Source organism: Opisthocomus hoazin, chromosome 8 (genome assembly GCF_030867145.1).
Source record: "Opisthocomus hoazin isolate bOpiHoa1 chromosome 8, bOpiHoa1.hap1, whole genome shotgun sequence".
Classification (NCBI taxonomy): Eukaryota; Metazoa; Chordata; class Aves; order Opisthocomiformes; family Opisthocomidae; genus Opisthocomus; species Opisthocomus hoazin.
The window spans coordinates 73,700,071-73,723,613 of NC_134421.1; the positions used below are offsets into that span (position 1 = coordinate 73,700,071).

At 59.2% G+C, this 23,543-nt stretch overlaps 1 protein-coding gene across 1 annotated transcript in view; it reads left to right on the top strand.

Annotated features, from left to right (window-relative positions):
• The first annotated feature begins 612 nt into the window (after positions 1 to 612).
• TNPO3 (transportin 3) overlaps positions 613 to 23,543 on the top strand; it is a 51,271-nt gene continuing 28,340 nt past the window's right edge. The window contains exons 1-4 of the mRNA XM_075428886.1: positions 613 to 998; positions 17,205 to 17,405; positions 17,699 to 17,772; positions 19,173 to 19,329. Coding sequence (XP_075285001.1) covers positions 873 to 998; positions 17,205 to 17,405; positions 17,699 to 17,772; positions 19,173 to 19,329 — 558 coding nt within the window. The 5' untranslated portion in view covers positions 613 to 872. The remainder of the gene's footprint in view (positions 999 to 17,204; positions 17,406 to 17,698; positions 17,773 to 19,172; positions 19,330 to 23,543) is intronic.

Here is a 23,543-nt window from a genome sequence, read left to right on the forward strand (position 1 = left end):
GTCTGAGGGGGCGATGGGACTGGGGGAGCAATGGGACCCTGGTGGGATGGGGCCATGGGTCTGGGGGGGCGATGGGACTGGGGGGCGATGGGATGGTGGGGGCAATGGGACCTCGGTGGGACGGGGCCATGGGACTGAGGGGGCGATGGGACTCCAGTGGGACGGGGTGATGGGTCTGGGGGGGGCGATGGAACTGGGGGGGTAATGAGACCCTGGTGGGATGGGGCCATGGGACTGGGTGGTGATGGGACTGGGGGGGCAATGGGACAGGGGGGGTGATGGGATCCCGGTGGGACGGGGCCATGGGACTGGGTGGTGATGGGACCGGGTGGGGGCGATGGGACCCCGGTGAGATGAGGTGATGGGTCTGGGCGGGGCGATGGGACCGGGGGGCGATGGGACCCCGGTAGGCTGGGGCCGTGGGTCTGGGGGCGCTGGGCCCCCCCGGGCCAAGCCGTGCCGATGCGTGGGGGGGCCCGTGGGCTCCTTCCCGCCGAGTCCCTTCCGCGTGGGGCCGGGAGCGCCCGGGCCGCTTTTCCCGACGCACCCCCGGAAACCCGGCGGGACCGTTCCGGGCGGGGCTGGCGGCACCGCTGCGGGCCGCGCCGAGCCGGGGCGGGGGGGAGAACGGAACGGGCCCGAACGGAACGAGCGGGAACGGCAGGCGGCAAGAACGGCAGGAAGCGGAACGGAAGGAAGCGTAGCGGGCAGGAAACGGCACGGCAGGAAGCGGAACGGAAGGAAGCGGAACGCGCGCGGCGGCGGGCGCGTGTTTCCGGGGGGGGCCGCGGCGCGCCGTTGCACCGCGCCGTCCCGGTGCCGGAGCTGGAGGAGATGGCGGCGGGCGGCGGGCGACGCTGAGGGCGGCGGCCATGGAGGGCGGCGGGGGCAAACCCAGCCTGCAGGTGGTTTACCAGGCCGTGCAGGCTCTCTACCACGACCCCGACCCCAGCGGCAAGGAGCGGGCGAGCTGCTGGCTGGGCGAGCTCCAGCGATCGGTGAGGGCCCGGAGGGCTGCGGGGGTGCCGGGGGGAGCGCTCGGGCCGGTTCCCTCCGCCGCGTTCTGTGTTTAATAACGGGGAGGAGGAGCTGAGGCGCTCGGCGTGGCCCCGGGGACGGCGCCGGGAGGGGCTGGGGGGGGGGGAAATCCGGGGCTCGGCCCGGCCTTACCCCGGTGCCTGAGGGGAGGGAGCAGCCGGCGGCCCGGCCCCGGGCACAGGCATCGCCCTCCCGGCCTGGGGAGGCCGAAGATGGTGGGGCCGAACCGCCCTCCTCCTCCTCTTCCTCCCTGAGACCCCCTCGTCCTGCTCCCCGAAGCCCCCCATCTCCACGTCCTTCTCCTGCTCTCCGAAACTCCTTCCTCCTCCTCTCTGAAGCCCTCCATCTCCACCTCCTCCCCAAAGCCCCTCATCTCCTCATCCTCGTCCTCTCCGAAGCCCCCCCCTCCTCCTCCCCGAAGCCCCCCTTCCGCCTCCTCCTCCTCCTCCCTGAAGACCCCCTTCTGTCTCCTCCTCCCTGAAGCCCCCCTTCCACCTCCTCCTCCTCCTCCCTGAAGCCCCCCTTCCGCCTCCTCCTCCTCCTCCCCAAAGCCCCCCTTCCGCCTCCTCCTCCTCCTCCCTGAAGCCCCCCTTCCTCCTCCTCCTCCGCCTCGTCCCTGAAGCCCCCCTTCCTCCTCCTCCTCTGCCTCGTCCCCGAAGCCCCCCTTCCTCCTCCTCCTCCGCCTCGTCCCCGAAGCCCCCCTTCCTCCTCCTCCTCCTCGTCCCCGAAGCCCCCTTTCCTCCTCCTCCCCGAAGCCCCCTCCTCCTCTTCGTCTTCTCCGAAGCCCCCTCTTTGTCCTCTCTGAAGCCCCCCTCCTCCTCTCCCCAGACTAAATTTGGGGCTCAGCGCCTGTTTTCTGGCCTCGTTGTGGTCGGAGCAGGTTTGTTCCCTCTCGGTTGTGCGGTGGGGGGCCAGGGGGTGGCTTCGTCTTCCCCCTCTCCAAGCCCATTGTTTCTCCTGCTCGTCCTTCTCACCGGCGCGTCGCTCCCTGCCCGGCCCTGGGGCCCTGTCTGGCACCACGGGGCGTAGCCTTCCTCCCCTGCTCATCCCCCCAAAATCTGTGTTGGCCACCAGTGCTTTCCACAGCGAGGCTGGATGGGTTTTATCTCAGCGCGTGGCGACTTCTGGAGCGGGGCAGAGAGTTCCCTTTCCGCAGCTCCGTTCGTCTCCAGCGGCTTCAGACCGTGTGTTGCCACAAGCTCATGGTTTCCCCTCCCTTTTATTTCTTTTATATTTTTAATTTGAGCGCGCCGCGCAGAGCTGCGTCCCCGGTTACCGCCAGCGGCGTTTCTTTCCGCAGGCGTTCTGCTAAGCGAGGAAAAAAGCCCCTCGCTCACGGCCGTGTGTACGCGCGCAGCCGCGTTCCTCCTCCGCGCTCGGGGAGAATCCAGGTTCCGGTCGGCGGTTAACGCCGCCGCAATTAACGCAGATCCGTTTGCGGGGGTCGATAACCGCGTCGCAGGGCGCGGAGAGGGGTTCCTGGGCAGCCGTCGGGGCGGAGCGGGGAACTCGGGCTGGGCGAGGGATGCGGCGGGAGGAAGAGGATGGATTTCACCCGTGCCGGGGCGGGAGGCTGAAGGCGCTTCCTCCGTCTGCCCACGCTTGGCACAAACCGCCCTGTCCAAAGCAGAACTTGGAATATTTGAAGCTTATTTGTAGTTTTCTAACGCCGTGGCCACCGGGGAGGATGGGATCGCTCTGCCTGTGGGAAGCCTCGGGGTTTGTTTCGCGTCGGGGTTTGTTTTGCCCCGCCGCAATTTCTTCAGGCTCTGACCCATATTGCCCAGGTCATCTTTAAAATAAACCAACAACGCCTTTTACGTGGTTTTAAAGCCTTTGTGCTCGTGCGAGGCGTCTCTCTGCGCTGCTCGCCGGTGCCTGGACGGACGGATCCTCTGCCGGCTCCTTCTCTGCGGGCGTGCGAAGCACCTCGACCCTCGTACGGAGAACGACGGGGATCCCGCTGCTCTTCGGGGGATAATCTCCCTCCTCGAGAGAGAAACGCCCGCAAAAATCCCTTTCCAGCCCTGGGCTGACTCTGTTGTGCATACGAGGGTGGCTTAAACGCAAGCGGAGAGCGAGCTCGGCTCTGGGTTAACAGCGGTTCTGCCTCTCGCTTTTCATTCATGCTTGCTTGGCCTGATCCTTCCAGAGATTTATTTGCTGGGTCCAAGGATGAATTCCAGCTATTTCCAGCCCTTTGGGTGCTCTGCTGGGTCTGAGGGTGAATTCCAGTTATTTTCCAACCCTTTGGGTGCTCTGCTGGGTCCGAGGATGAATTCCAGCTATTTCCAGCCTTTTGGGTGCTCTGCTGGGTCCGAGGGTGAATTCCAGTTATTTTCCAGCCCGTTGGGTGCTCAGGGACACAGCCCGAGTTCAGTCAGCACGTTCAGCTCATTTAAACCACTCTTTGTTGAGCTCATTTCGAGTTCCAGGAGCGCTTTCAGTAGCGTTAACGGGGTAACCGCGAACAGATTTGGCTAGCGGAAGGCTGGGGGGGGTCTGTCCAGCCCCGTCGTTCTCGATGAGAGAAGATAACGACCGCTCAGAGAGGTGGTGTCGCGATCCTTCCCCTCTACACTGCCCTGGGGAGGCCTCATCTGGAGCACTCTGTCCAGTTCTGGGCTCCCCAGTTCCAGAAAGATGAGGAGCTACTGGAGAGAGTCCAGCACAGGGCTGCGAGGATGAGGAGGGGACTGGAGCATCTCTCCTGCGAGGAGAGGCTGAGGGAGCTGGGCTTGTTCAGCCTGGAGAAGAGAAGGCTGAGAGGGGACCTTAGAAATGCCTCTAAATATCTGCAGGGTGGGGGTGTCAGGAGGATGGGGCCAGAATCTTTGCAGTGGTGCCCAGCGACAGGACAAGGGGCAACAGGCACAAACTGGAGCAGAGGAAGCTCCAGCTGAACCCGAGGAAGAACTTCTTCCCTCTGAGGGTGACGGAGCCCTGGCCCAGGCTGCCCAGAGGGGCTGGGGAGTCTCCTTCTCTGGAGATATTCCAGCCCCGCCTGGACGCGGTGCTGTGCCCCCTGCTCTGGGTGACCCTGCTTGGGCAGGGGGTTGGGCTGGGTGACCCCCAGGGGTCCCTGCCGACCCCACCATTCTGTGATTCCGTGAGCTCTGCGGCCGCACTTAACGAGGCAGCCGAGAACGAGCCGATGCCGGCGTGCGGGATCTCAGCCCCGTGGCGAGTGGGGTGCGGGCTGCCCCGGCCGTGGTGACACTGCCCGGTGGTTTTACTGGTGGGCGTGGGGGTGATACTGGCTGCTTCTTCACAGCTTCTCGCGCAGGTAGGAGGTTGTCAGGTCCCTGTGCCCAGAGGATAAAAAGTTTTGGGATAAAAATATCATCTGCAATCGAGGGTGTAAAGCTGCAGGTCGCCGATGGCTGAGGTCTCGTTTAGCGTCGTTTTTTTCATGAAGAAGATAACCAGCGGCTTCGGCTGCTGCGGGGTGGGGGAGCGGTGCTTCCACTCGTGGTGCTGCGGGATTAGGGCTGCTGGGGCAGAGCGGGGTTTGGAGACTCCTCGGGCACTGGTGAGAAGCTGGCTGGCCGCCGGAGCGAGCGCCTGGGAGGCGCGTTGGAAAGTCAAGGTCTTTCTGCTGCTTCTTGTGCAGGGAGAGCGAACGGCGAGGTTTGAGCGGCTGCGTTCCTCGGCGCTCACGAAGGCAGAGACAAATCGCAGCCTCAGCTGTAGCAGGAGCCGGCTGGCTTGCTTTCAGGTCGGAAGGCAATCACAGAGTCAGAGTCACAGCGTGGTGGGGGTTGGAAGGGACCTCTGTGGGTCACCCAGTCCCACCCCCTGCCCAAGCAGGGTCACCCAGAGCAGGGGGCACAGCACCGCGTCCAGCCGGGGCTGGAATATCTCCAGAGAAGGAGACTCCACAGCCCCTCTGGGCAGCCTGGGCCAGGGCTCCGTCACCCTCAGAGGGAAGAAGTTCTTCCTCGGGTTCAGCTGGAGCTTCCTCTGCTCCAGTTTGTGCCCGTTGCCCCTTGTCCTGTCGCTGGGCACCACTGCAAAGAGTCTGGCCCCGTCCTCCTGACCCCCACCCTGCAGATATTTAGAGGCATTTCGAAGGTCCCCTCGCAGCCTTCTCTTCTCCAGGCTGAACAAGCCCAGCTCCCTCAGCCTCTCCTCGCAGGAGAGATGCTCCAGTCCCCTCCTCATCCTCGCAGCCCTCCGCTGGACTCTCTCCCTGAAATCACTCCCTGAAGTTAATGCCTTCACTCCTAATGTAGCTCGTTAGCCATTGCAGCAGGCACCGTTAACGATTCACTCTTATACAAAGGTATAAAAGCGAGGTATAACGTATATAGAGGTTATAAATGTATAAAAATAGGGAGGTTGTTGTGCCCGCTGCCATCGTTAGAGCTCCGAGCCCTCCCTCCCGAGCAGGGAGCGGCGGGGGCGGAAGGCTGCTCGTGGGACGTGCACGCTGGGCTGGGGCTCTTGGGAGGGCGGGGGGGTTGAGAAGGAAACCTCCCTGGCTGCCTTTCCGCGCCCTTCGCCGCTTCTCTTCAGCATCGTGCGCACGGCATCGGCGTTATCGGAGCTGCGGCCTCGGCGCTGGGTGTCGAGAGGGGGGTTTTGTGTCTGGAGGTTGACTAAAAGCAGAGGGGTGCGGTGGGTTTGGGTGCCTGACCTCTCTAGATGGGTCGGCGGGGACAGCAGCGGGTGCTCCGGCTGTTTTGCTGACTCAGCAGCGAGAACTCACAGAATCACAGAATCACAGAATGGTAGGGGCTGGAAGGGACCTCTGTGGGTCATCTAGTCCAACCCCCCTGCCGAAGCAGGGTCACCTACAGCAGGCTGCACAGGACCTTGTCCAGGTGGGTCTTGAATATCTCCAGAGAAGGAGACTCCACAACCTCCCTGGGCAGCCTGTTCCAGGGCTCCGTCACCCTCAGAGGGAAGAAGTTCTTCCTCATGTTCAGCTGGAACTTCCTGTGCCTCAGTTTGTGCCCGTTGCCCCTTGTCCTGTCGCTGGGCACCACTGGAAAGAGCTTGGCCCCATCCTCCTGACCCCCACCCTGCAGATATTTCGAGGCATTTCTAAGGTCCCCTCTCAGCCTTCTCTTCTCCAGGCTGAACAAGCCCAGCTCCCTCAGCCTCTCCTCGTAGTGGAGATGCTCCAGTCCCCTCCTCATCCTCTCAGCCCTCCGCTGGACTCTCTCCAGTAGCGTTTCATAACCTGAAGGTCCTTTCTTCGGACCCTCTTTCGTCTGCAAACCTCCTCTGCGCAGAGGACCCCCAGCACCGAGTATTTCTTAGCGCTGCGCTGTCAGCTGGATTCGACACCGGCCGCTGCTGCGGGGACGGGCTCTCGGGACGGGGTTCCCGCTGGGGTTTTTTTGCGTTCCTGGAGTGGTGATGCCACCTCAAGATCTCGCTGTTGCCCGGGGTGGTCGTCACACGCCAGAGCCGTGGTGGGGATCGGCTTGGGCGGCTCGGCGTTGTCCCTCTGCTCCCCTCGCCGCGTCGTTTCTTGCCTGTTAACTGCGAATGATTTTGGGGGAGCGAGGTGTGCCGTAGCGGGGCGTCCTGGAGCTGACCTGTGCCTTGCACGACGCTGATTTTAAATACAAATTTAGCCAAACCACGGAATTGGAGCATCATTCCACCAGCAAAACCACGTGGAGCTTCTCAAAGGCTCATTCCAAACGGGTTGGAGCTTCTTGAACGCGGGAAGAGTCGTACGGAGCGCGGTACCCCGGTATCTGGGGTGTTGGTTGCCTCCGGAGCGGAGCGTGCGTCGGGTCTGCGGGGCGGGCGGGCAGCCACGCCGGTGCCTGGGGTTTTGTCGGTGTGGTTTTGTGATTTAATGTCAATTCAGAAAGCGCTCTCAGGCAGGCGGAAGTGGCGTGTGGCTCGCGGCCAGCCAGGGTTCGCGTCGGTGCCTGGTGCTGATACGGGGCATCCTTTGATCTGTCCCTAAAGCTGATTCAGTGGGAATGCTGGGTAGAAATATAACCCCTAATTTAAATTTAAAAAAACCCCAAACACCTCTTACCCACTGAAGCGTGCTGGAAGTAATTTTGAAACCCTTTCCCAAACTGTTTTAAGGCAAACACAATCCCGCTGCCGTCGCACCCGGGGATCGGAGCCCGTGGGGCGCAGAATTGGAGCGTCTCTGCGAGGAGAACCCGGGAGGCGAAGGAAGGAGAGCGCCCGCTGCCTGCCCTCTCGTCTACAAACACCGCTTCAAGCTTTTCATCGCAGGGTGACGAGAGGTCGATGTAAAATCCCCGCGTCGCCCGCAGCCGAGGGGCTGAGCAGCCTTTGGGTGCCGCTCAGCTGCGGCGGCCGCCACGGCCGGCTCTTACCGTCCCCTCCCAAGTTCCTCGGCGGCGTAGAAGCTGATGTCGGGGGTTCAGTTTGACGTCTCAGCCTAAATCCGACCGAAATCCCCGACCGACAGGGACCCCAGCCCGAAGCAGGGAGGATGCCAAGTCCGCGCGGGGCCCTGGCAGTCCGGCACCGCGTTGTTCCCCTCCGTGCTCCCTCCTGCCGCGGCGTGGCACGGCACGCGTGTCTGAGCTGCTTGTAGGCCACGTGGCTCGAGAGCGTCAGCCTCGTCGCTCTTCTAGACGCCAGATTAACTTTCCCCCTTCCCCGCTTGGAAGAACATCACAGGATCCCGGGAGAAGGCGCCTTTGAGGGTCTTCAGTCCTGCTTGGAGCAGGCTTCGGCTGTAGGTCTGGTCCCACAGCAATGGTGGTGTGGCCGTTGCCGGAACCGTCCCGGGCAACGAGGTCTCAGCCTGACCCAAAATTCGTGGTTCAGGTTGCCAGCAAACCCAGCATAAATGAGAAATCACAGAACCATTAAGGCTGGAAAAGAGCTCTCAGATCACCAAGTCCAACCATCACCCCAACCCCACCGTGCCTGCTAAACCAGGTCCCCAAGTGCCACAGCCACACAGTTTTTGAACCCCTCCAGGGGTGATAAGGCCGCAGTAGGAGCTCCTCTAGCTGGTCCTTCAGCTCCTGTGTCACTGGAAGATTTGTTCTGCAAGTAACCCTTCTGCTAGCTGGGAGTGAGTGGACTGGACGCTCTTTTTTCCAAAGTTGGCTGCTCCAGAAAGACTTCTTTGTCCCGCAGCGTTTCTACCTGGAATGAGCGAAGCTGGGCTGATACGAGCACTCTCCAGCGTTAGCACCTGAGGTGGTACGGCAGTGAATCGCTTCGTCTTACTCACGGTCTCCTGCTCTGTACTAGGAGATGAAATTGAGGTGGAACTTGGCTGTTTCTGGTCACCATCTAGTTGTAAACTGATGTTGGAGCTTCCGCAGCTGCTTTAGAGCCGTTTGCACATCACAGAATCACAGAGTGGTCGGGGCTGGAGGGGACCTCTGGGGGTCACCCAGCCCAACCCCCTGCCCAAGCAGGGTCACCCAGAGCAGGGGGCACAGCACCGCGTCCAGCCGGGGCTGGAATATCTCCAGAGAAGGAGACTCCCCAGCCCCTCTGGGCAGCCTGGGCCAGTGCTCCGTCACCCTCAGAGGGAAGAAGTTCTTCCTCGGGTTCAGCTGGAGCTTCCTCTGCTCCAGTTTGTGCCCATTGCCCCTTGTCCTGTCGCTGGGCACCACTGCAAAGAGTCTGGCCCCGTCCTCCTGACCCCCACCCTGCAGATATTTAGAGGCATTTCGAAGGTCCCCTCTCAGCCTTCCCTTCTCCAGGCTGAACAAGCCCAGCTGCCTCAGCCTCTCCTCATAGGAGAGATGCTCCAGGCCCCTCCTCATCCTCGCAGCCCTCCGCTGGACTCTCTCCAGTAGCTCCTCATCTTTCTTGAACTGGGGAGCCCAGCACTGGACCCAGCACTGCAGATGGGGCCTCCCCAGGGCAGAGCAGAGGGGCAGGAGAACCTCCCTCACCCTGCTGCCCACCCTCCTCGTGATGCCCCCCAGGATCCCATTGCCCTTCTTGGCAACCATCCTTTGGTTAGACGTGCGTAGCCAAAACTCCATGAATTTTCTTAAATTTGCATGTCGAGTTTTTTGGTGCCTCTTGCTCTGCACCGAAGGGACGCAGCGAGCGTTTCTGCAGGGTGCTCGCCTGTCTCCCGCCTCGGGCTGGTCAGAGCCAAGTGCGGGTTTTCAGGGACACTCTGTCAAATGACGGCAGCTCTCGAGAAGTCCGGGCAGTTCTTCATCTCTTTGTCCTTCCAAATACGTCGTGCCTGTTTCACTGCCCTGTCTCCATCTCCGCTGCCTCCGGGGTCTCACCAGCCAAACTGACGTCACTTCTGATGGTGGGAATTGGCCACATCCGTCGGGAGCTGAAACATTAGCTGGCACCAGCCTGTCACCTTACGGATGGTCATGGTCTAGCCCGGTGACGCGGTGCCAGCCGGTGGTCTTACTGTGTGGGCTGGAGAAGAGCCGAGGTATCCACAGGGAAGGTGATGGTCTCTTTTCTCCTGGTGATTTCTGGTGTGAAAATGCTGTGATTTGGGGACTGGGCCCATGACAGTTCTGCGCCAAGGCTGGTAGACGTGTCCTCCTGCCCAAAATCCTTCTGCCTTGGGCAGTGCTGCTTCTGCTGAGGCTGGTGAGGGGTCTGGAGAACAAGTCCCCTGAGGAGCAGCTGAGGGAGCTGGGGCTGCTCAGGCTGGAGAAGAGGAGGCTGAGGGGAGATCTTCTTGCTCTCTGCAGCTCCCTGCCAGGAGGGGGCAGGGAGGGGGTTTGGGCTCTGCTCCCCAGGACCCAGCGACAGGACGAGAGGCGATGGCCTCAGGCTGCATCAGGGGGGTTCAGGTTGGAGATTGGGGAAAATTTCTTTGCTGAGAGAGTGGTCAGGGGTTGGCCCAGGCTGCCCAGGGCAGTGGGGGAGTCCCCATCCCTGGGGGGGTTCAAAAACCGTGTGGCTGTGGCACTTGGGGACATGGTTTAGCAGGCATGGTGGTCTTGGGTGGATGGTTGGACTGAATGATCTTAGAGGTCTTTTCCAACCTTGATGATTATCTGATTCTGCTGAGCAGAAGAGGCAGTGTCTATGGCTTCCAACCTCCCGTTTGAGGTCTTTCATGGATTTCCTTCCAGATGCAAACCACCCAGCTCTCCTCTCCAGGACTGACACATCTTGCCAGCCCCGTTTCCGCCCAGCTCCGGGGCTGAGGCTCTTTGCATCGAGGTTCTTCTGTCAGGGCTGCATTTGTGTAGGAGCTTGGGTGGCGTTGGTGTGGGGGCTGCGTTCGTGGCTAAGCCTTGTGGAGGTGGGGCTGAGGGCTTGATGTGGGCCTGGGTGGTTTGGGCATGGGGTGCCCACTCTGCCCAGCTGCCTTGTTCTTTCTCCTCCCTCGGAAGGAGGTTTTTATTTATTTAAAACTTGCTACTCTGACGCTTTCTCCACGAATCTTAGCGCTTCTGTCCAGGCTGCTCTCCTCCAGCCGATGGTCTCTGCCCTCTCGCTAGGCATGGGTCCTCCTTCCTCGCACGAGAGGGACAGGACTGCAGAAAGCGAATGGCAAATTGATGAAAAATACGTTTAGTTTTCCGCAGATGTTTCCAATTACAGTTTTCTGGGGTTCTAACGCTACAAGTTGTCTCGAAACGCACGCCTCCGCCGCTGCCCGTTGGTTGAAGTTGAAGGAAATACGACTTTCTTTTTTTATTGTGATGAGGGTTCTTTCTTTGTGCGAAGAAGGTCCCCAGGCTCGCCTTGTTTACGTCTTTGCCTCTCGGCGTCGCAGCCCTGTAAATACCCAACTCGTGTTTCATCCCAGTGTTAAATGTCAAAGCTGCAAATGCGCCGCGGGGCTTCGGTTTCCATCCACCTCGAGAAGCCGGGTGCGCCAGGACGGAGCCCTTCGGGTGGGGATCTTCAGGGCGCAACGGCAAGGGCTCAACGCTGCCTTCCTGGCTTAGACTCGTTCTTCTGTTGCTCAGTTTTTACATCAAAAAGTAAATTTTGAAGCCCAGTGTGAGGTTAGACGGGTGGTAAAAGAAAAATCTCGTTCCCGAGAGCCGGGCTGTGTGCAGACAGATCCTGGGGGACCGGAGGAAGCCAAGCGTTGAGCCCACGGAGCCTTACGTGGGGATGGGAGCGGCGATTTGGTTACAACATCGCGACGTTCTCCTGCCCCTCTGCTCTGCCCTGGGGAGGCCCCATCTGCAGTGCTGTGTCCACTGCTGGGCTCCCCAGTTCAAGAAAGATGAGGAGCTACTGGAGAGAGTCCAGCGGAGGGCTACGAGGATGAGGAGGGGACTGGAGCATCTCTGCTACGAGGAGAGGCTGAGGGAGCTGGGCTTGTTCAGCCTGGAGAAGAGAAGGCTGAGAGGGGACCTTAGAAATGCCTCTAAATATCTGCAGGGTGGGGGTCAGGAGGACGGGGCCAGACTCTTTGCAGTGGTGCCCAGCGACAGGACAAGGGGCAACGGGCACAAACTGGAGCAGAGGAAGCTCCAGCTGAAGCCGAGGAAGAACTTCTTCCCTCTGAGGGTGACGGAGCCCTGGCCCAGGCTGCCCAGGGAGGCTGTGGAGTCTCCTTCTCTGGAGATATTCCAGCCCCAGCTGGACGCGGTGCTGTGCAGCCTGCTCTGGGTGACCCTGCTTGGGCAGGGGGGATTGGACTGGGTGATCCCCAGGGGTCCCTGCCAACCCCAAACATTCTGTGATTCTGTGACAGCACTCGGCTCCTTCCTCTCGGGGAGCGCTTCTGCTGCTGACTCTACAAAAGCCTCGATTTTAGGTGAAAATCCTGCCATAAAGTAACGGCGATGTCATATCGCGTGTCGGTGTTAGCCCCCCAGTGCCGCAGTCCGCAGGCAAACACCTTTAGAAGGGTCTGCACGGTCGGATGGAGGAGATATTAGGCAAGAAAAGTAAAAAATAATTTGGGTTGGAAAGTGAAGGCTGGTGTAGTTTGAACCGGTGGTTGATGAGGCTCTGGCTGGGGAAGGGGGTGCAGTCCCCAAGGCTGGGTTCATCCATCCTCATGGATCTCTGGAATCACAGAATCGTAGGTTGGAAAAGACCTCTAAGACCATCAAGTCCAACCGTCACCGCAGCCCCACCATCCCTGCTAAACCATGTCCCCAAGTGCCACACCCACACGGTTTTTGAACCCCTCTGGGGACGGGGACTCCCCCACTGCCCTGGGCAGCCTGGGCCAACCCCTGACCACTCTCTTGGCAAAGAAATTTTCCCCAATATCTGATCTGAACCTTCCCTGATGCAACTTGAGGCCATCGCCTCTCGTCCTATCGCTGGTTGGTTGGGAGAAAACACCGACACAAACCCAGCTGGAGGCGAGTCTGTTCGCAGGTGGAAACGAGGAGCAAGCCTTGATTTTCAGAACTTCCAAGGCGGGCTGCATCGTACGCTTGCAGAAGAGCCTTGTCCGCCCCCGTGTGTTTGTATCTTCTGAGCAGGGAGGCAATTTTGATTTAAAAACCAACAATCTGCAAGCTCGGGGTGGTTTGCGAAGACCTTCCTTGCGCGGTCGGATGGCTGTGGTTCGTTGTCTTCAAGCATTTGTGATCTGGAGGATGCTCTTCGCTCACTTTTGTTTTTTTTGACCAACGCTAGGATCTAAACTCATTCTCTCCGAATATCCGGGGAACACTTTGCATTTCATGTGCGTGGAAGAAATTCCCCTGGTGTCGTTGGCCTCCTGCGGTGCTGGGCTGCTCCGTGGCCGTTGGCGAGATGGGCTCCTCTTCGCACCGAGGCACCGGTTGGGTGTTCGACAGCTGCAGCCAAAGGCTGCGGGTTGGTTTCTTTCCTCACCTGACGTTTCTATAAGGTCTTCCTTGCCCATCCTGCTCCCGTATCCATCTATTCCTGCTAAATACTCCTTCCGGGGGGTTATTTTTCTGATATATTGATCATCAAGCTGGGTAATCCTCGTTGGAGCCCTCTGAGGTCACACAAGCCAACTTCTTCCGGCTCTTGAAGGCTTTGCACGATTTATGACGACGACGCAGTAAATTATGGGCACGCCAACAGCTCCTTTTCGTCCCGCCAGTCGTTAGCGATCACGAAACTGTTCATAATTCTGCCGTCTTTGTTGAATCGATGACTCCGGATGGTTCGATGAGCGCTTGCGTAGCGGGGCCGGGGCGCACTGGCTTTGGATTTTACGTGCTTTTTGGAGCATCTCCTCACACGCTTACTGCCGAGTCCCCCGTTCTGCCTCCCTGTCTGCAAATGTTCGGTTCTACACGCGGTGGAAAGTGTGCACCCGTTAATACGAGTTGAGAAAGTTCTCAGTACGAGTCGCGGAGGGGCTGGTGTGATTCCGGCTATTGTATTTCTCGTTTATTAAGAAGGGCTTTTTGTTTATTGCCAGCTGGGGAATTGCCTGGCGAGTGTAAATAAATCCGTAGGGACGTTTCCGTCAGAAACGCCTCCAAATTTTTCTTACGACCCCTTTTGAAGTTTTTACGGGCGAGTGACGCGCCAGGAATAGCTGGAGTCGTCGGACAAAACTTCTTTAGCAGACCGAGGTCGCAGAGGCAGCTGGAAGGGAAGGACCGAGGCCTGGTGACAGCGAAGGAGCTCTAAGAGGAGGCATCTCCAGAAAGAGCTCCTTGACCATCATGAGCGGGGCCTTCAAAGCCTGGTGAGCACCCATCACAGCCAGCCCGGCCATCCGTGTGTCCCTGGGCAGTCTCGTCTGTCCGCCCTCCAGCCTCTCGCTGCAGCGAAGTTCAAAGGTAGAAGCGATTCCCGGCATCGGCGTCAGCCCGAGGTTGGAGACGAGGACTCGCAGCCAACCTCACGCACGGCCGGGGCGGGGACCGGCATCGACAGCGAGGTGACGGCCCCGCGGAGAAACGTGCTGCGTGCCCTTGAACGCTGTGAGGAGGGAACGGCTCCGTCTGGACACGGCAGCAGGCCGTGCAGGGGATGGATTCGCCTGCTGCTGAGGTTGGGCTGGTTTGGGGCTCTTCCCAATGTCTTTGGATGCAATGGTTTGCTTGGATTCTGCTGAGCTAAGCGGAGAAGGGGAGAGGAGATGGGAGAACGTCGGGGTGCCCTGAGGGTCCCTGGTGTATGTTACTCTCACGTCTGAATCACAGAGTCATAGAATCATGAAGGTTGGAGAAGACCTCTAAGATCATCAAGTCCAACCTTCAGCCCAACACCACCATGCCTACTTTGTCCTATGGGCAAAGTCATAGAATCACAGAATCATGAAGGTTGGAGAAGACCTCTGAGATCACCAAGTCCAACCGTCAGCCCAACACCACCATGCCTACTTCGTGCTATGGGCAAAGTCACAGAATCCTGGAAACATCAAAGTTGGAAAAGACCTGCAAGATCACGAAGTCCAACCGTCAACCCAACACCATGATGCCTACTTCGTCCTATGGGCGAAGTCATAGAATCCTGGAAACGTCAAGGTTGGAAAAGACCTGCAAGATCATGAAGTCCAATCGTCAACCCAACACCATGATGCCTACTTCGTCCTATGAGCGAAGTCATAGAATCCTGGAATCATGAAGGCTGGAAAAGACCTCCAAGATCACCAAGTCCAACCGTCAACCCAACACCCCCATGCCTGCTAAACCATGTCCCCAAGTGCCACATCCACACGTTTTTTGAACCCCTCCAGGGATGGGGACTCCCCCACTGCCCTGGGCAGCCTGGACCAACCCCTGACCACTCTCTCAGCAAAGAAATTTTCCCAATCTCCAACCTGAACCTCCCCTGACGCAGCTTGAGGCCGTTTCCTCTCAGGGGACTTTTGGGTTTGACGATCAGCTCGAGTGACATTTACGGGCTAAAATGGCCGTAGAAATATCTTCCAGCAGAATTTCAGGGAGTACAACGAGAAGCTGAGCCCTGTGCTAATATCGACAATAAGAAATCAGAATTTTACGTCACCATATGCAAAAGAGACTCTTTTTTTCGCTGAGAAGAAGACTGGGTCATCCCGACCTGACGTGTCGAGCAACGCGGCACGTTCTCCGTGGCCTCGTCTCTTCCCCGTGCAGACCTCTGACCGCGACGCCTGGTTTCTCGAGCGTCGGCCGGTGATGTGTCGGAGACCACGGCTTTTTCGCAGCACCCGCCTGCAAGGGGTGGATCGGTTCTGAACCATCATTATTTTATTGGTATTCAGCCATGGGAACAGCTGGCCGAAGGCTGTGAGAGAACCTCCCTCACTACCAAGGCTGAAATGAGGACTAGAATGTTTTTTTTTTTGAAAATATAGAGGTTTTATTTCACGCTGGATTTAATTCGGGGAAGTCCTGTGGCATGAAGGGTGTCGAGGCGAGGGCTGCGAAGCCGCGTCCGCGTCGCGAGCTTCAGGCTGGGAAGCGCTCGTCGGAAGTCCTGTGTCCCCGTGTCCGACGCCGCTGCCTTTTGCGTTTTTTCACTGTGCTAAAGCCCAAGAGCGGTGACCCTGCCCCGTTACAGAGCCATCACCCATTTGTAACGCTGCCTTCAGTTTGCACGGCGCAGAACGTCGCCGGGTTCAAGGTCAGTGAAAGAAGACATCAGCCTGCTGTCTGTTATCTCCTCATGCTTGGGCTGGGCCGAGGGAACCCGAGCCAGATTTTCCATGAAAACCCCTTCTTTCCCTCCTGGGGTTTCAGCGGCCGTTGTTGCCTGGCTGAAGCGCCGTGCCGGGCAGCCCGATGCGACGCAACGCTCTGCTTCCCTTGCAGGTGAGCAGAAGACATCCCAAAAGGCTCTTCTTTGTCCCCAGCTCCATGCCTAAATATGAGCTTGGGAGGAGAAGCTTGTGACTGGGAATCCCAGAATCACAGAATGGAGGGGTTGGAAGGGACCTCTGGGGGTCACCCAGTCCCACCCCCTGCCCAAGCAGGGTCACCCAGAGCAGGGGGCACAGCACCGCGGCCAGCCGGGGCTGGAATATCTCCAGAGAAGGAGACTCCCCAGCCCCTCTGGGCAGCCTGGGCCAGGGCTCCGTCACCCTCAGAGGGAAGAAGTTCCTCCTCAGGTTCAGCTGGAGCTTCCTCTGCTCCAGTTTGTGCCCGTTGCCCCTTGTCCTGTCGCTGGGCACCACTGGAAAGAGTCTGGCCCCATCCTCCTGCCCCCCACCCTGCAGATATTTAGAGACATTTCGAAGGTCCCCTCTCAGCCTTCTCTTCTCCAGGCTGAACAAGCCCAGCTCCCTCAGCCTCTCCTCGCAGCAGAGATGCTCCAGTCCCCTCCTCATCCTCGTAGCCCTCCGCTGGACTCTCTCCAGTAGCTCCTCCTCTTTCCTGAACTGGGGAGCCCAGCACTGGACCCAGCACTGCAGATGGGGCCTCCCCAGGGCAGAGCAGAGGGGCAGGAGAACCTCCCTCGCCCTGCTGCCCACACTCCTCGTGATGCCCCCCAGGATCCCATTGCCCTTCTTGGCACCCAGGGCACGCTGCTGGCTCATGGTCACCCTGTCGTCCCCCAGCACTCCCAGTCCCTCTCCGCAGAGCTGCTTTAGGGGAAGGTGACAACCTGGATCTGCCGTTCCATGTGGATCTTTCCTTTTTCCCGGGGGTTTCTCTTCATCATGGCAGCTTCAAGCCCGTGAAGAACATCCCCGTCTCGCAGTGGCTGGCGTCACCTCCTGGAGCTTTGCTGAGGCGTGCTTTGTGCTGTGGATAAGAAGATCTGGTTCCTGAACAGGAGACCCCGAAGCCAAGGGTTTCTGCCCAAGCCGTGTCGTCGGCCTCCGGCTCTCCCCCCAGCTCTCCGGTGTGCCCGCAGCGCGCCGTGGAGTCACCGGTGTGGGCTCTCAGATGGGCCCAGCAGCTTCAATCTAACGATTACGCCTCATTACTTGGATCTGGGGAGACCTTTACCCAATCCTCCTCCTTCCCTTGGTCCCTTGCTGCGCTCCCTCCGCTTTTATTGCTGACAGGGGCAGGAATTACCCATCTCAACCCCAAAAAGCCTCTTTCGTTGTGCGTTACTGCGAGGATGGGCGTCGGATCCGCTCTCCCGGGGCTGTGAGCGTCTGCACCGACGTCAGGGGTGTGCTGGAAGCTGATCTGGTGGGTGTCACTGCCCAGCACCCTCCTTAGGCAGCCCCCGCGGCCGGAGCTGTGACAGCAACGCGCCGGGGACTCTCCTGCTGAAAATTTTGGGGGGGATTTTGCTGTAGGGGGTACGTTTTCGTCTGGGGGAATCTGGGGTTTCTCCTAAGCCCGCCGTCGGTTCGCTCGGCGTGGCCCTGCCTGCTCGCTGACCGTGCCGTGCTCTGCCCGCAGGTCCACGCCTGGGAGATCTCCGACCAGCTCCTGCAGATCCGTCAGGATGTGGAGTCGTGCTACTTCGCGGCGCAGACCATGAAGATGAAGATCCAGACTTCCTTCTACGAACTCCCCACGGACTCCCACGCTTCGTTACGGGACTCTTTGCTGTCCCACATCCAGAACTTGAAAGACCTGTCGCCGGTCATCGTCACCCAGGTAGGCGCTGGGCTGGGGGCTGGAAGGAGCTGCTCCACCAACGTCGGCGAGCGGGAGAGGGCTGGGGCCGCTCTCGGCAGCGAAACCCTGACCGGTCGGTCCCAACTTGCCGTCGGGAGCAGGCTGGTAGCCAGCCCCGAGCCGCAGCCCTGCCAGAGCCGACGCTCAGAGCCGTTGCTCGCTGCTGATGGCAGCCAGCTCCCGCTTTGGTCACTTCTGCCTGTGCTCCTGGGCAGATTTCATCAGTCACCGCGCTTACCCGTGTGTTTTTTCACTCTCTCTTCCCCTCTCAGCTTGCTTTAGCGATAGCAGACCTTGCCCTGCAGATGGCTTCTTGGAAGGGCTGCGTCCAGACGCTGGTTGAAAAGTAAGTGCCTGGTTGTGTCGTTAAAACACTGTTCCTCGAGTAAACGTGCCGGCCCGCGTGGTCTGGAAAGGCGCGCGGCGGCAAACGGCCCGACGACGGGAAAGTTTCTCTTCCTCGGTTAATGCTTTAAAGCGTTCTGGAGGGCAGTGGGGAGCTGCGCTGGCCGGAGGGCTGGGTCTGTCTGCGGCTCTAACAGAGCGGCCGTGGCCGTGGTGGTTGCAGACTCAGCGATTTTCCTCATCCCTGTTTTTGTTCCGTGTTGATCCCTCGTCCGCCTCCCCGGCTTTGGCCGGCCAGCGCAGGAACGCGCGATTTTGGCGTGACAGCGTTTTCCCTGCCCTGCGTTTGCCTGTGTGGGATGCCACGTGCTCCTGCGCTGTGATGCTGAGAATTCCAGCATGGTGGGGGTTGGCAGGGACCTCTGGGGGTCACCCAGTCCCACCCCCTGCCCAAGCAGGGTCACCCAGAGCAGGGGGCACAGCACCGCGTCCAGCCGGGGCTGGAATATCTCCAGAGAAGGAGACTCCACAGCCCCTCTGGGCAGCCTGGGCCAGGGCTCCGGCACCCTCAGAGGGAAGAAGTTCTTCCTCGGGTTCAGCTGGAGCTTCCTTGGCTCCAGTTTGTGCCCATTGCCCCTTGTCCTGTCACTGGGCACCACTGCAAAGAGTCTGGCCCCGGCCTCCTGACCCCCACCCTGCAGATATTTAGAGGCATTTCGAAGGTCCCCTCTCAGCCTTCTCTTCTCCAGGCTGAACAAGCCCAGCTTCCTCAGCCTCTCCTCGTAGGAGAGATGCTCCCGTCCCCTCCTCATCCTCGCAGCCCTGTGCTGGACTCTCTCCAGTAACTCCTCATCTTTCTGGAACTGGGGAGCCCAGCACTGGACCCAGCACTGCAGATGGGGCCTCCCCAGGGCAGAGCAGAGGGGCAGGAGAACCTCCCTCGCCCTGCTGCCCACACTCCTCGTGATGCACCCCAGGATCCCCTTGGCCTTCTTGGCACCCAGGGCACGCTGCTGGCTCCTGGTCACCCTGTCGTCCCCCAGCACTCCCAGTCCCTCTCCGCAGAGCTGCTCTCCAGCAGCTCAGCCCCAGCCTGTGCTGGTGCCTGGGGTTGTTCCTCCCCAGGGGCAGGACCCTGCCCTTGCCCTTGTTGAACCTCATCAGGTTCCTTGTTGGGGAGACCGCCTTGTTGGGACAGCTCACCGTGCTGCGATGGTCCCCTGGTATTCCTGTAGCAGGAGGGAGCTGGATTTGCCCGTAACGCTTTTGCTGAGCCCCTGTGATGGACATGCCCCTCTGTCTCTCGCTGCTCTGATAACCTCCCTGCCCGTGTTTAGGTTTTCTGCCTGCGCTTGGCTGTCAGCGGCCGGCACGCGCTGACCTTCCTCCCTGTCGCTGCAGGTACAGCAATGATGTGACATCCCTGCCCTTTCTGCTGGAAATCCTCACCGTGCTGCCGGAGGAGGTTCACAGCCGATCCCTGCGCATCGGAGCCAACCGCCGGACCGAAATCATCGAAGATCTGGCGTACTACTCCAGCACGGTCATCTCCCTGCTGGTAAGGAGACCGAGCAGCGCCCGAGCCCTGCCCAGCTGCTGAAGAAGTTCAGGCAGCTTCTTCTCCCCGTCCACAGCACGGATCCAGATTATTCTGGGTTGGATGCGATGGAAAAGCTGGTCTGTGTGAAACGAGCTGGTTTTGTGTGTGTCAGCTCCAAGCAGATCAAAGTCGCAGTCAGGTTCCAGGTGCCAGCACTGGATTGAAAGTGGAGCTGGTTATGGAAACTTGTAGAATAATGAAGGTTGGAAAAGACCTCCAAGATCACCCAGTCCAACCATCACCCCAACCCCCCCATGCCTGCTAAACCCTGTCCCCAAGTGCCACAGCCACACAGTGTCTGAACCCCTCCAGGGATGGGGACTCCCCCACTGCCCTGGGCAGCCTGGCCCAACCCCTGACCACTCTCTCAGAAAAGAAATTTCCCCAATCTCCAACCTGAACCCCCCCTGACGCAGCCTGAGGCCATCGCCTCTCATCCTGTCGCTGGGTCCTGGGGAGCAGAGCCCAACCCCCCCTCCCTGCCCCCTCCTGTCAGGGAGCTGCAGAGAGCAAGAAGGTCTCCCCTCAGCCTCCTCTTCTGCAGCCTGAGCAGCCCCAGCTCCCTCAGCCGCTCCTCAGGGGACTTGTTCTCCAGTCCCTTCACCAAGGACATTCCCTTGAGGACGTTCTCCTCCTCTTGGCTGGGCTCTCCGTGCCAGGGCTGTGCTCTTCTCGCTGGGGTCCGGCGTGCGGAGGGCTCTTTCCTGGCGCCGTGTGCTTGAAGTTCTGGGCGAGGGCTGCGGTCGGGTCGGTCGCTGGTCGGGACGGGATTCCTGCGCGGGCTGCGGTCGGTTTGGGTTATTTGAGGGTGAAGCAAACCATTACTTCAGCCCGTTCTGGGTGTGTAGACACGGATCACAGAATATCACAGAATAGTAGGGGTTGGAAGGGACCTCTGTGGGTCATCTAGTCCAACCCCCCTGCCCAAGCAGGGTCACCCAGAGCAGGGGGCACAGGACCTTGTCCAGCCGGGGCTGGAATATCTCCAGAGAAGGAGACTCCACAACCTCCCTGGGCAGCCTGTTCCAGGGCTCCGTCACCCTCAGAGGGAAGAAGTTCTTCCTCATCTTCAGCTGGAGCTTCCTGTGCCTCAGTTTGTGCCCGTTGCCCCTTGTCCTGTCACTGGGCACCACTGAAAAGAGTCTGGCCCCATCCTCCTGACACCCACCCTGCAGATATTTGTAGGCGTTTATAAGGTCCCCTCTCAGCCTTCTCTTCTCCAGGCTGAAAAAGCCCAGTTCCCTCAACCTCTCCTCGTAGGGGAGATGTTCCAGTCCCCTCACCATCCTCGCAGCCCTCCGCTGGACTCTCTCCAGTAGCTCCTCATCTTTCTTGAACTGGGGAGCCCAGAACTGGACACAGTACTCCAGATGAGGCCTCACCAGGGCAGTGTAGAGGGGAAGGAGAACCTCCCTTGTCCTGCTGGCCACACTCTTCTTGATGAGAGGTGATCTCTCGCTCACCTCTCGATCCAGCCGTGTGTCTCGATGTGTCTCTTGGAAGATGTTCAGATTCGTAGAGCTGTGATTCCGCTCTCTTCTCGTACCCCTTTCGAACGTGCCTGATCTCTGAGCACCGCGTGAGAAGCTGAGCTGTGCGCTGAGCCGCGGGACTCCTTTAGAGCTGGCCGAACAGGGAGGCTGTAGCTGAGTCTCCTGGTTCTTCAAAAGGTTCCTCACCCATGGAGCGTTCGTGCTCTCCAAGGACCAGCCTGTTGTGGGCCCCAGAGCAGGGCAGGTTTGGGGAGCAAAGAGTAAGCGTTGGGGTGCATTGCTCCGGGGAGTGAGAAGAAACGCTCCTTGCCGGCTCCTTCCTTCCCGGAGGGACTTCTCATGCTCCGCGGCGTGGTGTGACCTCGGTAAATGAGCAGCCAAGCTGAGGGTTGTCATCAGCGGCGCTGAGTCTAGTTGGAGGCTGGTGACAAGTGGTGTCCCCCAGGGGTCAGTACTGGGCCCAGTCTTGTTTAACTTCTTCATCAACGACCTGGATGAAGAGTTAGAGTGTACCCTCAGCAAGTTTGCTGACGACACCAAACTGGGAGGTGTGGTAGATACTCCAGAAGGCTGTGCTGCCATTCAGCGTGACCTGGATAGGCTGGAAAGCTGGGCAGAGAGGAACCTGATGAGGTTCAACAAAGCCAAATGCAGGGTCCTGCACCTGGGGAGGAACAACCTCATGCACCAGTACAGGCTTGGGGTGGACCTGCTGGAGAGCAGCTCTGCGGAGAGGGACCTGGGCGTCCTGGTGGACGACAGGTTAACCATGAGCCAGCAGCGTGCCCTGGCTGCCAAGAAAGCCAATGGGATCCTGGGGTGCATCAAGAAGAGTGTGGCCAGTAGGACAAGGGAGGTTCTCCTTCCCCTCTACACTGCCCTGGTGAGGCCTCATCTGGGGTACTGTGTCCAGTTAAGGGCTCCCCAGTTCAAGAAAGATGAAGAGCTACTGGAGAGAGTCCAGCGGAGGGCTGCGAGGATGAGGAGGGGACTGGAGCATCTCTCCTACGAGGAGAGGTTGAGGGAACTGGGCTTGTTCAGCCTGAAGAAGAGAAGGCTGCGAGGGGACCTTATAAATGCCTACAAATATCTGAAGGGTGGGTGTCAGGAGGATGGGGCCAAGCTCTTTTCAGTGGTGCCCAGCGACAGGACAAGGGGCAACGGGCACAAACTGAGGCACAGGAAGTTCCATCTGAACATGAGGAAGAACTTCTTCCCTCTGAGGGTGATGGAGCACTGGAACAGGCTGCCCAGGGAGGTTGTGGAGTCTCCTTCTCTAGAGATATTCAAGACCTGCCTGGACAAGGTCCTGTGCAGCCTGCTCTGGGTGACCCTGCTTCGGCAGGAGGGTTTGACTAGATGACCCACAGAGGTCCCTTCCAACCCCTACTATTCTGTGATATTCTGTGATATTCTATGCCTGACTCGGGCTTCGGGCAGAGCCCCCGGAGCTCCCCGCCGATGCCTACCACTTCACGCAGCTCGTCGACAGGCGGGGAGCGGACGGACCCTCGGCAGCCGGTCGGAATCACGGTCTCCCTTTGCTCATTAGGCTGTCGTTTAGATTTCCTCCTCGTGGACGCGTGAAGCTGCAGGGCGTTAGTTCTACCTGTCGACCATGGTCTCTTCTCCTTGAGCTATGCTTCTTAAAAGCTTAGTTCTCTACATCATCTCAAATTTTCACAGAATTTCACAGAATTTTCACAGAATAGTAAGGGTTGGAAGGGACCTCTGTGGGTCATCTAGTCCAGCCCCCTGCTGAAGCAGGATCACCTACAGCAGGCTGCTCAGGACCTTGTCCAGGCGGGTCTTGAATATCTCCAGAGAAGGAGACTCCACAGCCTACCTGGGCAGCTTGTTCCAGTGCTCCGTCACCCTCAGAGTGAAGATCATGAAACTGAGGGATGAGAGAACAGCTATCCCAGACTAAGTGTGGAAGTGTTGGATCAAGATATTAATCCAGCAGGTCCTGAGCAACCTGCTCTAGCTGACCCTGCTTTGAGGAAGGGGTTGGACTAGGTGACCTCCAGAGGTCCTTTCCAAACTGAGTAATTATGTGATTCCATAACCAGGATGTTATATTTGTGCAATATCTGATTTAGGAATGTGTCTCACAGTTTAGAGCCAACGGCTGAAAATGGATTATGGTTAGATGGACATCCTGGGCCCTTTTAATTTGGATCTGCTATTTTGGGATTCAGAGAAGGCGGATCTAATGCTCCTTACAAAAGTTTGATCTCTTCTGTAGAGTCACTGTGAGCTGGGTCTTTGGCACTGAAGAATGGACCCTGCCTGGACAAGGTCCTGTGCAGCCTGCTGTAGGTGACCCTGCTTCGGCAGGGGGGTTGGACTGGGTGACCCACAGAGGTCCCTTCCAGCCCCGACCATTCTGTGATTCTGTGTCTCTCCTGGCTCCAGCGTGCAGCATCTTTGCACCTCCCCGCGCCGTTCCGTTTATCCCCGCCGACCTCTCAGGTGTGACCTGCGGGCCCTCCCCGCTCCCCCTTCCCCCTCCGAATCCCCTTCTCTGGTGGGACCCAGCACAGGCTCAACCCCTCCGGATTTTCCATGGTTTAATTTGGAGAAAAGGGCAGGCTGGAGGTCAGGAGGTCTCGATCTGAGCTTGCACCTGGCCCGGAACCTTGGCAGGGGGTCCCCGCTCCGTTTCCACGCTGCTTT